This window comes from Zymoseptoria tritici, chromosome 8 (assembly GCF_000219625.1).
Source record: "Zymoseptoria tritici IPO323 chromosome 8, whole genome shotgun sequence".
In the NCBI taxonomy this organism is placed as follows: domain Eukaryota; kingdom Fungi; phylum Ascomycota; class Dothideomycetes; order Mycosphaerellales; family Mycosphaerellaceae; genus Zymoseptoria; species Zymoseptoria tritici.
Genome location: NC_018211.1, coordinates 1,442,449 through 1,455,447, shown reverse-complemented (window position 1 = coordinate 1,455,447; position 12,999 = coordinate 1,442,449). Strand labels below are relative to the sequence as shown.

Below are 12,999 nucleotides of genomic sequence, written 5' to 3'. Positions count from 1 at the left end.
GTGGATGCCGTTATCCGGAGCGGAGTTCTCCTCCTATAGGCCTGATCTTCGTCAAGCGAAAGACAACCATGATCGGTGTTACGCCGGGCATGCACACATATGCATCCATTTTGCAGCGTCGGTACGTACCAGAGGCGAGAAGGAAGACCACAAGATCTCTCCATCACTTCACGATGGGCCGTCGGCTGGGCATAAATCATAAGGCGGCAATATCTCTATCTGTGACATTCAGCGCTCAGCCTCTGTGGATACTGGTTTAACAAGGCCCAATCATGGCCGTCATTGTCGCAAGGTCTGCTTTACCTTCCAGCGTCTGGCTGTCTTCCTCAAGCAATTCGTCGATCGTCTTCTTGTCCTTGATCCTCCAGAAAGCATTCGCGGCATCTCTCAATCGGTGACTAACAGGAGCCAGCTTGTCCTCGTCAATCGCAGCGAAGCAGAGACGGTAGTACTTCCAGCCATTTTTCTCGGCAATTTCTGCTGTGGGACTGAACATTGTGCCTGGAGCAACGAGCACTTGGTACGGCTTTGTGGTGAAGAAAACCCAGAGCGCTCGAGACAGGCGTGGGAGACCGCCCTTGATCTTCTTGTATGTGTTGTAAAGCGGGTGGTTCTCGAAATGGATTTTCCACCAAATGAACATGCCGCCGACTGGCCAGTCGAAGGAGTACAACTCGGTCTTCTCAACAACGGACCACTCGTCTTCGGAGTCGTCCATGAGGCTATTGCGACGGCCTGCCTTGACTTGGAATCTGCCAGAGTCGAGGATGCTGCTCATAGTGTTCATGCGACGCTCGTAGTTTCCTCGGAGACCTTCCAGCCAGCGGACCCAGCCATCGGCCTTCCAGCCCTCGCCGGTGGTCAAGCCACCCTTGCCGCCCTTTGAGCTCTTGTCCAAGCCGCTGTGATCTGGTCCGAGGACGAGTTCAGCGACAACTGACTGCACGAAGCCAGATGGCTGCTGTGTGCTCGTCTCGGTGATGCGAAGCATTCGTTCGATAAGTGCAGGCTGTGCTGTGATCCAGCCCAATCGACAGCCCGGGGCGACAGTCTTAGAGAATGTGTCCAGACGAATCACACGACCATCAGTGTCAACGCTCAAGTAGCTAGGAACAAGACTGTCAAGAAACTTGTATTCGCTGCTCTTCCAGCCTTCCGGGCGAGGCTCGGCATTGGCAAACATCTCAACTTCGGGGTTGAACGAAACGTTCGCGGGATCCGATGTAGTCGTGGTGTTCTTTGCAGTCGCAGACGGGAATTGGAGGTACCAGTACGGGTCGTCCTCAATGATGAGGATGTCGTACTTGGAGCAGAGAGCATAAAGCTCTCGTCGACGCTGGAGGGAGAGCACTCCAGAGGTTGGGTTTTGACCCATGCTATGTTTGCAATTAGTATCCCGTTTCGCTTCGTCCACGCGGATGAACTCACGTCACAGTATACATCAGATGTGGCATCTTGCCCTTCTTGTAATCCCAATTCTCCAGCACCTCTTTCAAACCGCCGGGACCAGCAGCTCGCATGCCTTCGTCGTCAATTCCCACCGGAACGACGTTCAAGCCTCGCGGCCGTGCGGCTTGCACGGCGTTCATATAAGCAAACTCTTCCACAAGAATACCTTCACGGTCTCGAATCCAGTCCTTCTCCTCACTCCACTCATTGTTGAACGCTTGAAGCGCCTTGCTGAAGCCATCGGTATTTCCGCAGGTCAACAGAACTTCTGGCCCACCTTTATATGGGCAATTCGGGTGCATGTGCTTCTGGGTGAACTCGCGAATGAAGTAGTATAGCGGTGGGTATCCTTGCGCCTGTCCATATTGCAATGCCGTGGACAGATCGATCTTCTTGACGGGATTTGGCTGAAGAGATGTATGCGGTACTCGGATCGCATCTTGTGGTTGCCCTAACGGGCTGCTTTCTGCCTTTGTCTTGCCATTGTCGTGCAGGCTGAGAGCTGCGAGGGCTTCATCGTTGTGCGGTGGCGGATCAATGGGTCTGTTCGGCGTCGGCTCCCAGCGGTCTGGTCGCGCGACTTTGGCCTCGAGTGTGTCGAATGGGAAGTAGTAATTATTCGGCAGGCCACCAGCCAATTGTCCAATGCCAGGAATTTGGAAGTACTTGTAGAACTGTTTGACGGAACTGGCCTGACGCTGCTTGGTCACTCGGCTTAGGTGGTGCGAGAGATCCTTGGGTTCGGGTCTGGAGTCCATGGTACTGCTCGTTGGATTGACCATGGTTGTGAAATAGTTCTGTCTTGTTGTTGTAGAAGAGGAAGTGGTCTTCCAGCAATAGTAATCCAATGTACTGGTCATTCTTATCTCGATCTACCCCGGTCCTTACAAATCAAGGTTCCATCTCCTTGCAAGGGAGCTCCCCGCAACGAGGACCGAACTCCGCCGCTCCGCGCTTGTTCTCGATTCAAAGAACTAATCCATGTCCCGCGACAACTTCACCTCCATACATGAGTATCGGGTCGGTGGAACGAGACGAAATGCCATTGCTTTCTACTGCTACCCCACTGCATTTCTCGAGTCGAAGCTCTAGCAAAGATGAACATCGTTAGAACGACCATGCAGGCCAAGATCTGGTCGAACCTTCGCTAGAATAGTGGATCTCGGAAGGCGGCCACGAGGTGTGCGGCGCTAGTGGCAATAATGGACGAACGACGGGCGGCATTGTCGCCATTGCTTTCTGCCTCGAGCTCGCAGGCGGGTTACGGAACCGAGTCGACCTCGCAAAGCCGCCATGATCGAATGAGAGGCACCGAAATGGAGAGAGATAATGAACCCGGACCGGCGACTATCATAGTCACTCCCAAAGTCGACAACGAGGCCGCATTGAGGCACCATACGAATCTGGCTCAAGCATCACGATACCGAGACGAGTCCTCCGACGACGATACCATTGGACCAGGTCGTCTCCGAACGCCGACGGAATTCGACAGGCAAGGTAGCGCAGCAAGAGCCTCGTGGCAGCAGCAGATCTCGAGTCGGATACCTTCCATCGTGAAGAAAGGATGGGCGAAGACTGTGACCTGGGTCAAAGGACCGCAGCCGCCCAGGATATACACAATCACGCCGTTCTTTCCCAAGTTACAGCATGCCCCTATAGCGCTGCTTGATCGCTATGCACCTCGGACCATCCAGCGAATAGCTCTGCTAGCAGCTTTATACTGTCTCTGGCTCATGTCGTTCTCGCTGCTGCTATGGAAGAGCTCTGTCGCCGCAGAGATCCCAGGATATGGCAATCCTATTCGCTTGAGTTGCACTGCTCGCTACTGGGAAGATGGTAACGCATGTGGCGTCGATGGAAACCTGTGTCGGCCATTCTCCAACACAAGTCTGGCATTCCGTTGTCCTGCAGATTGTCACAAGGTTCAGGTCTCCAACCCGCACGCTGTAGGCGACCAAGAGATTGTATACAAGCCCGTGGTAGTAGGAGGGCCCGCTGATCAGCAAACGGGCTTCGATCTGGTCGACAACGCCGTGTATCGAGGAGACAGCTGGATCTGTGCTTCTGCTGTACACTCCGGGTTCATCTCGGACTTTGAAGGAGGTTGCGGTGTTCTGCAAATGACCGGCGAGCAACCATCGTTCACTGGCGGTACACGAAGCAACATTCCAAGTACTCCGTTTTCTTCGTACTTCCCACAGTCCTTTGGTTTCCTGTCCGGAACCAAGACGCAGTGCAAAGATCTTCGCTGGCCCGCCCTGGCTCCCACTCTGGTCTTTACCATTTTGATCAGTCTCTTTACCACGAATCCGGCTGTGCACTTCTGGTCCATCTTCGTCGTACTGTTCTTCCACGTCGCACTGGTATCTGATCCGCCGTCGAACACCACTTACTACGGCCTGGTCAGTGTTGCGTTCGGCCGATTCCTGCCAGCTGCTTTCTGTGCATGGGTCGTATATCGATATGCTATCAAACGTTCCCTGACCCATCTCACCGCGCAAGTTGAGAAGACGATCCTCTGGGTCGGAGCGGCGTGGGTTGGTGCCTTGAACAACTACACCTTTGACAGGATTCCGATACAGCGCTTGACGCCACACGACATCAAGGCACAGCCTGGTGCCCTGCCTGCTTTGATCATCATCATACTGGCAATAATATGCATCGCTCTCGGTCAGGCATGGGCATTCCGAGTCGAAGGGCGAATGCCGAAGTATCTGGGTATCTACGGGTTGTTTGTGCTCACACTTCTGATATTCATGGCAATTCCGGGCTTGAATCTCCGGATCCACCATTACATCCTGGGACTTATCTTCCTACCAGGCACGAGCTTCCAGAACCGACCGAGTCTAGTCTACCAAGGCCTACTCCTCGGCTTGTTCGTGAACGGAATCGCGCGATGGGGTTTCGCGCCGATACTGGAGACTCCGGCATCCTTACTCAAAGGCGCCCAGCTGGAAAGTCTATTGCCAGCAGTGACAATCCTGGCCATCAGCGCCAAGAATATCACTTTCGGCTTGGGTTCATTGCCGGTGTACGACTCGAAGCTGGACAATACATATGACGGTATCAGCATACTCGTCAATGATGTCGAGCGTTTCCGTGGGTTCAGCGATGATGCCTACCATTGGGATGACAGCACCGTGCTAGGGAAGAACTATACTTGGACGTGGAATCGTCATGGTATTGAAGATGGCAAAGGCGAAGAAGATGTCTTGTCCGAAGGCTTTCCGGAATATTTCAGATTTGGATATATGGCTGGGAGTGATTCGGCAGATTACACAAAAGCGGGAGTCTGGGCAAGTGATGGCAGTTGGATGGAGATGAAGCCTGGACCGAGTAAATAAATGTAGACACAACGACAGATCATGATGGTACGCTTGAATGCTTAGCCGTTGTCGTGTTGCTCGTCTCATGTTCTCAGTCACTAGCAATTCAGTCCTCACCTTGCAGTCCTCGGCAGAAGTGGCTTCCCGAAAAGGCTAGCTCGCCCAAAATTCGGCGCTAAGAGAAATTTCCCAAATCACAAACCACAACTCTTTCAGAAGCAAAAAAGAAATGTTCAGAGCACGCCGCACCATTCTGTTGTGATAGGAATAGCCGAAGGTGGGGCTCGAACCCACGACCTTGAGGTTCCGGTTCAAGCCCTGGTATTGGCATCAGGGCGAGACATAAGAGCCACACGCTCTACCGATTGAGCCTGAGAGATGTTGTTAGACAACGCTCGAATCAGGTGATTTTGGAGTGTCACGTACTACCCCGGCTGCACCAACTGAGTGTTGGAATTGATGGCCGCCAGGGATTTGAGTGGTTTAAGTAGGTAGTCTGGAAGATTGCACCGAACTTGGGCCGTGCTAGAAGAGAAACCGGACCGGAGTGGGCTGCCATGGGCTGGAGACGGGAGTGTCGGTGCACTTTGCGGAGGAGTCCGTAGCTCGCCGGCGGGGTTGCGCTATCTCTGGGGTTCTGTGGAGGGCAGAGCGACTGCTTGCTCGATCTGAATATTGATCCAAGAGTCAAGACATACCTTATCAACCAAGCTGAAGCCAAGGTCGTGACTCCAGCAGACAATGGCGCACGCAGCGACATCGTTGTGGCCGACAGAGGCCGCAGCCGTCGGAGGACACAACTGCATGGTCATGCTCGGGTCCGGAAATGTCGGCGGAGGCCCATGGCGCCTGCTGCGTTGCCAGGCCGTCGAGAGGCGGCCGACATGCTGTGTCTCATTGTTTCAGCAAGGAGACGATGGGCGACATGTAGGTGTAGGTACAATAGCAACGAGGTCGAGTAACGAGTTGAGAGGTGGGGTTCATGACGGTGCGAGGGTGCGAGGGTGCAAGGTTACCTTACCCAGAATATCCCCTGGCGCTACCTTAGTCCAAAGCTTAACGCCAAGCTCGCTGCGTACAACAAACAAAACAATAGCTCAAGCGACGATTATCTCGAGGCTAATGTCAACCACACCCTACAGGCCTCTCATTGACGATATATACGACCTTGCGCTTTCACTATTGAGCATCTCACCAAGCACTCTTCCACTTTATCGCTTACCTTACGCTCCACGCCACGCACACCTCCACAATTCGCACACACGTCCCGAGTGCTTTCTCGCCCATAGCAACCGTGGAACATCTTCAGAAATACGCGGCATTGAACCACGACAGTCCTTGGATATGCCATTGGCCTTTCGTTGACACTTCACTGCGGTACTCTGGTACCTGCAAGCATACCTGCAAGCACTATGGGGATGCCGAACGACCTCCCGACGTTTCCCTGCTGGTGCAAGGCGACGTACTCATGGGGCGGTGAATCTAAGAAAGACCTGGGCTTCATTGAGGGCGATTTGATCGAGGCGCTCAATGCTGGCGATGGACAATGGTGGATGGGACGGTTGCGACGAGATCCGCGCGCCATAGGACTGTTCCCTTCCAACTTCGTCAAAGTCCTCGAGGAGTCATTTCAGCCTGCGCCAAACAGTCGCAACCCGTCGATATCGCAGTCGTCACCCAAGAACAGCGTCTCTACAACGCGGAGCAAAGCTCTGTTCCGGAAGCCCTTTCAGGCCTATGAAGAGTTTGGTAGCCGAGAGAGCATGGAAAGCCTCAGAGGCAAAGAAGGGACACCAGACAGTGACATGGAAAAGAAGCAAAAGAGCAAGTTCCGGCCGTATTCGAGCATGAAGACAGTGCAGGCACCTACTGGGACAATCAAGAAACAAGGAGGTGTCGCAGTACCCTTACGGGACAATGGCCCGAGGATACCGTCTCCTCCGCCAAGAGGAAGCGCGTCGCGTCGACCACGCAGTCCAATGCCACGAATGCAGCGCCCGTCTCCCTCAGCATCTCCCACTCCGACGCCGATGTATAGCCCACAACGTGATGGTCAACCGCAGCACATGTACCAACCATCCTCACCTGCTCCGCCGCGCTCTCGATCGCCTCTACCTTCGACATACCACGACGGCTCAGCATATCCACAGATGCTTTCAGCTTCTCCAATCCCCTCGCCGAATCCATATCACCAGCAAGATCATTACACACGAGGACCCTCGCCTGCGCCTTTTGAGTATGAAGGAGACATGGGTTCATCACCTCCTCCTCCGCCTCCGCCTGCTCACCGGGTAGCATATCAGCCTAGCCGCGCGCCATCCTTGGAAATGGAGGAGGATCACATGGATCCTGGGTTTGCGGCTAATGGTCGTCACACGCCTATTCCACCCTCGCCTGGCGGCGCAAGTCAAATGACACCATCTCCACTACGCAACGCGATGAACGATGTAATGTCGTCTCTACAGGATATGAGCATCGTCCAACAGCGAGAACACTCACCCACGAGGGCAAGAGCTCCTGCGGACCCCTGGTCGCCAGACGCCTTCGACGACATCCGATCTCAATCGCAAGCACAGCATCGAACGCATTCATCCATGGGATTCTCTAACCATGAATCGCAACAAAGCCGGGCACAATCGTCGCTCGGATTCGCGGCGCACGAGCAACATCGCGACTTTGGTCCGCCGCGCAGCCGAACACCTCAAATACCCCCTGCCCATGCAGGCTCAGAGATCGACTCGTATGTCACTCGCTTGGAAAATCAACTGCGGCATGCAAGATCGTTCACTGAGCAGGCACCCGAGCCTCCACTTAAGGGCGCACAATACGCTTCTCGCCCGACCACAGCCAGCAGTCATTCCAGCAACAGCTCGAACGGTCACCCGGGATATGCCCATCAACAGCATCCGCAGCTTCGATACCAGAAGTCGGCTTTAGAGCTCCGTCGAGGTCCGCTCAACAGAACATACACGACGAAGACGAATGCGACCAATTCCACCGAAACGTCGGCAACCACGCAGAGCACGACTAGCACTCAGATGACCAGCCGGAGTATTATGTCGGGTCAGTCTGCTGGGGCATTCAGTGCAACAAGTGCAGGCAGTCTTGCGCGACGAAAGTTCGGAATCGGCAGCCAGCGAGGCCAGCGCGGAATGAGCTTGGTAGAGACCAAGTCTACGGGTGACATGGCCGGAACGAAGAGCATGACTGGAAGTTCTAGTTTGATGTCTGGACCCAGCTACCACGAAAGCCATGCCTCGCAGAATCAAGCTGGTTTCAATTCAATGTCACAATGGGACAATGATCCAACAGGGTCTGCTGGCGTTCTCGGTGGATTAAGCTCTCCTCAGTCCAAGCGTAGCGGCTTCTTCAAGAGGATGATTGATTCTGCTAAGACCACGGCAAGGACCGGTGCGGCCAATGCGAGGTCGACCATTGGTAGTGCAAGTGCCAGTCGACCAAGCAGCCGCGCAGGGAGTAGGCCTGCCAGTCCTACCAAATCTATCATGGGTGGTATGGGCCCGTCATCGATGTCTGGTGGAACTCCTTTCAGACCGGCGACGGCACAGGGTGGAGCTGCGAGGGACATGGGCTTGGGCGGAGGTGGCGACTGGATGCAGGTTCGCAGAGATGTCAATCGATCAAATTCTCTCAGTCAGCGCGAGCGAGAAGACAGAGCTGAGCGATGCGAGCTTCACGACATTCCCGTCTTGCGACCGGTGGACCTCCTGAATGAGCTAGTCGAGGGAGACGAGGGTCTCGATGGCTTGCCTGTCACCGAGCCGACGGACTTTAATCTGCCAAATCTCGCACTCGTGGACAAGAGTACGCGATTCATCCAAAATGTACCACCGATGGTCAGTGCCCATTCGCTCGCGCAAAGCTTCATCTGCAGGCCGCATCGGAGCGATGTGCAGCGATTACGGGCAATTTTCACCTGGGTATCTGAACGGATCACTTGGGAAGACGACTACGAGGGTCAAATCGACACTCGTCGTGCGATTCAAACCAAGCGCGGATGTAGCGAGGAGATCTCTCTTTTGGTCCGGGACATGTGCCTCGCAGTTGGTCTTCACGCTGAAATCGTCCGTGGGTATCTCAAGAGTCCTGGTGAAATTCTGGATCTGGACACTGTTGCCAGGCCGAATCATTGGTGGAATGCTGTGATCGTTGATGGAGAATGGCGCATCATGGACTGTGCCCTTGCCAGTCCGACGCATCCTCAACGAAGTGCTTACAGCAGCGCCAGCAGTCAGGTGGCCGAATCGTGGTACTTCCTCACGCGTCCAATGGAGATTTGCTACACTCATATCCCGCTTCTTCCGGAACAGCAGCATCTTGTACCTCCAGTCGAGCACGAAATTCTTGTTGCACTTCCGTGCGCTGGACCTTCCTACTTCCGAAATGCCGTGGAGCTGGCTGACTTCGATACTAGCATGCTGCATCTAGAGGGACTCGAATTGGCTCATCTTCATGTCAATGTTCCGGAAGACGTCGAATGCGTCGCTGAGACTGAGGCAAGAGCCTTCGCACAGGACGCGGACGGGGATTTCTTCGAGAGTGGTGACGTGGTTACGAAGAAGGCCTTTACGCAAGCAGAGTGGATTGGTGGTCGAAAGCGCTTCACCATCAAAGCACTCCTCCCCGGCGACGACGGAAATGGCGTGCTCAGAATCTATGCTGGCAAACGAGGTCTGATGCATTCGGTCAAGGATAACCCGCACTCGATGGCTCTGGCGTTGCCGCTCACGCATACTGGCCAGAATCCGCCGTACGATTTCACGACACGGCATCCCACGCCTCACGCCCAACGCCACGATCTGTACATCGTCCAGCCGCAGTGTGCACGCTTGACGCTCAACAACACTTTTGTGTTCTCCATTCGGCAACATCCGTCCTCGCTTTCCCGCTTCACACCGGATACTTGGGGTTCTGGACCTGGCGCGAGACCCGCAAGTCCAAACCCACTCGTCCGCCCGACAAGCGCGATGAGCATGGTCTCAATGTCAGCTTCCCAGAGTGGCAGTCAATACTCTGAAGGATCGTCCAACAACTCCGGTAACGGCATGACGTCCGCTCAGCAGAAGCCAGCAAAACTCGCGATTCAGTCGCCAAGTCAGAAGATCATTCGCTTGACGCGCAAGCAGGAGCATACATCGCGGAATGTCGAGGAAGATATGGGATTAACCACGGCATGGGAGACTGTGATCAAAATAGGGGAGCGAGGGATGTGGAGGGGTTTGGTGTTGGCAGATCGCAGCGCGAGGTGGTGTGTTTTCGCAGAGTGGGAGTGTTTGTAAGATTACAAGCCGGGAGGATGGCCACTGAAGATTACGACAGTAAACGACAGCGAGTGATGGAGTCATGTCTCATGTATAATTATGCGGCATTGCTACGATTTTTTAGCTTAGCGTTGGGGGAGAATCACAGCGACAGCATTCACTTCAGCCTTTTCACCACCGGGCACCATGACAGCTCTTCAATCGCGAAGGTCAGCCATTTAACGAACTGAGAGACCTTGTCTACCCGCAGTAAATATCGAGCACGCACCCGACACCGCTCCCATACGCATTTCCGCCCACGTTAGTGATCTCTAGAAGCGCTGCTATCAGTCCACCGATACCTTCGCCGGCGATCAATCCGGCCGGAACACTGTAACCATGTCGAGCATATGAGCTATACCACTTGGTTCGCCAGATGTACCCGACTACTGCTCCAGCCGCCATGGCGAGAGCATATTGTGTGGTCGGCACCATGAATGCCTAAACACCAAAGGAAACAAGAGTCAGCGACATTCAGACGACACAGCGACACAGAATTAGGCCTGCAATAGGCCGAGACAGTCTCAAGCACCGCAAGCCTTGCGCCATCCAGAGACTTACCAGGCCAAAGACAGAGAGATTGGGGACGTAGATCAACCAGGTCTTGGGAAATAGGCGGTAGCGACCGTACACGACGAATATTGATAAGACTCCAAAGGCGATGGCGAGATAGCCGCTGATCACAAATCAGCGGACACCCAAGTTGAAGGCATGATTGCCATTGCGACTCACCTGATGGGCGGGATTGGTACACTGGACATCGTGATGGCTTGGGCAACCGCAACCCAAGCTCCAAGTGCCGGTGTGCTGAACGAGCAGTCATCAATCGAAGCGTCGAGAATGCAAGGATATGCACCGGTGAACAGCAGGAACAAGCCCACGCTCAGCCAGACTGTAACGAAGCTGCCACAGAGCTGGCCGTAAAATTGAGCTCGATGTGACGCTCCCAGGAGATACCCAGTGCGCAAGTCCGAGACCATGTCAGTGGACTGAGCTGCGGCGCCTGTCGCTACCATTCCGCCAACGAGATTCACGAGCTGTTTGTCGTGAAGCGAATAGGAGCCAGGTGTGGTTACTCCGCCGAAGACTAGCTGCGAGGCCTTGCCGCAGTATGATGCTGGTGCAATGTCTGCTGAGGCCGCTGATTGTGTCGCGATACAAGAGAAGAGGAACCCAAGAATCACAGATAGAAGAGAGAGGCCGACATTCTGTGGAGCGTGTCAGCTAGGTGGATGATTGTTCGGGTTAGCAGAGACGATTCGCACCATGTTATACTGCAACCCCAGCACAATGCAAGTCACAAGGATGGTGATAAATGTACCAGAAGCCCACATCCACTTAGGTACTCTCTCGTACAATGGCGCAGGGTCGTCATCTTCATGGTCTTCTCGAAGCAAGAAGTCATCCGCCCTATCTTTGGCTCGATCGAATCGTCGATACTCCGGCAGTCGTTTCGCGTTCTCTGCGATGACCAACTTCAGTCCTTTCCAGAGTGCTGGAGCGTTCATTGCCACTTCGGTGAACGTAGCACACATCAATATCATCAGTCCTGGCCAGAGAAGAAAGTAGCGGGCGGAAGGCTTGTTCACCGGATCGTCAAGATCCAGAGACTTGTAGCTGATGACATCGGGCTGCAAAGGTAGTAAGCCATAGTGGTCGCAGGAAGGTTTCGAGAGCATCTTACATTGCTTTTACGAGGAACGCCAAAGGTGACCCCTGTGTGCACCGTGGCCGGCCCAATCACTCCCCATGCCACGATGGCTCCGGCTAGATAACTAAGTCCGACATTCAGTCCGGTGAGCATGCCGACGCCGAAGAAGGCCGGAGTCAGCTGAATGTACCAACCCCAATTGCCAGCTGCAATGACGCTCTTCCATGGTGTGGTCTTGTAGATCCACCAGGAGATGTTCCAGTCCCAGAGGATGCCTGGGGCGTATATGCTTCCCGTCTTGAACACGCAAGCAGCAGCAAAAGTGGACACGAGCACCTTGGCTTTCTGCAATGCGCCGCCTGCAATTCCTGCCGCGTGTAGACTGCGAATGGTGATAGCAGTGGCGGTGGGAGTCGGAAAGATACCCCTCAGCCTGATGATGTAGAACTTCCTCAGAGCAATACCGAAAAAGCATCCGTAGAAAGCGCAGACTGCGGTGAAGGTGATCAGCCGCCAGAAATCTTCCTTGGGCGTGCGCGAAAGTAGCTGCAGACGATACAGGGCAGGGACCGCTCCTTCGAACAGTATGGAAAGACTACCCGCTCCTGTCGCTACTGATTGAACGGCTACGTTCTCTCGAGGTCCAAAGTAACCTCCTCCCAGACACCTTGGAAGCATTTTGCTTGCTGGCTTCAATATGGCAAATCCCAGAATTGCGCCTGAATAACGTTAGCGATGAGCATGTAGTGTGGAGTTCATTCTTATGACCAAAGAGACTGGCTCCAAATGTCCACCCTGTCTTCAAGCAGAGGTACATATTGGACGCCGACACCACAGCTCCCAGAATCGTGCCACCGATGAGAGCTCGGATAGTGAATTGAGCAGGTTCATCTGATTGGCCTGGCAGGTCCGGAAATGGTCGCATGATGTCGAGGATCTCATCGTCTTGCTGGGTATTGTCAACTCCATCAGAGACTGTGTGGGCAGTCTTCGATCTGCTGTCGACGCTTGGTCTTCGTTCCGCCTCCATACCTGCCATCATGATTGAGCATGCATGTAAGGCAGAAATGATCAATGGACGATGAAGTCGTCGTGTCTCCTACCATTCTCGACCGCGATAACACGCTATCTCGATGGCACGCAATCCGAATCCGTGCGGCATTGCAACGCTTCGAATGTGGGTCTTCAGGACTCGATCGTACAATGAGCTGTTTGCCATGCTTGCTCGCCTCGAGTGAACGAGCAGTCTGTT

General features: G+C 54.2%; 4 protein-coding genes across 4 annotated transcripts; 2 read left to right on the top strand and 2 right to left on the bottom strand.

The window, feature by feature from the left end:
• Positions 1–256: 256 nt before the first annotated feature.
• MYCGRDRAFT_101026 (uncharacterized protein) lies at positions 257–2,247 on the bottom strand (the record flags this gene model as incomplete). The annotated part of the gene is made up of 3 exons (XM_003850039.1): positions 257–1,142; positions 1,254–1,376; positions 1,429–2,247. 3 exons carry the CDS (start codon positions 2,229–2,231, stop codon positions 257–259), a joined length of 1,812 nt encoding a protein of 603 aa, XP_003850087.1.
• Positions 2,248–2,765: 518 nt separating this feature from the next.
• Positions 2,766–4,852, top strand: MYCGRDRAFT_74920 (uncharacterized protein; the record flags this gene model as incomplete). Its single annotated transcript, XM_003850270.1, has 1 exon — positions 2,766–4,852. The coding sequence occupies one exon, from the start codon at positions 2,766–2,768 to the stop codon at positions 4,791–4,793; it is 2,028 nt and encodes a 675-aa protein (XP_003850318.1).
• A 1,341-nt stretch (positions 4,853–6,193) lies between these two features.
• MYCGRDRAFT_46919 (uncharacterized protein) lies at positions 6,194–10,075 on the top strand (the record flags this gene model as incomplete). The annotated part of the gene is made up of 3 exons (XM_003850271.1): positions 6,194–6,668; positions 6,726–8,285; positions 8,352–10,075. The coding sequence occupies 3 exons, from the start codon at positions 6,194–6,196 to the stop codon at positions 10,073–10,075; spliced, it is 3,759 nt and encodes a 1,252-aa protein (XP_003850319.1).
• A 222-nt stretch (positions 10,076–10,297) lies between these two features.
• On the bottom strand, positions 10,298–12,910 carry MgOPT7 (oligopeptide transporter; the record flags this gene model as incomplete). Its single annotated transcript, XM_003850038.1, has 7 exons — positions 10,298–10,537; positions 10,658–10,772; positions 10,829–11,304; positions 11,362–11,506; positions 11,573–11,727; positions 11,781–12,466; positions 12,516–12,910. The coding sequence occupies 7 exons, from the start codon at positions 12,787–12,789 to the stop codon at positions 10,298–10,300; spliced, it is 2,091 nt and encodes a 696-aa protein (XP_003850086.1).
• Between the last annotated feature and the right edge of the window lie 89 nt (positions 12,911–12,999).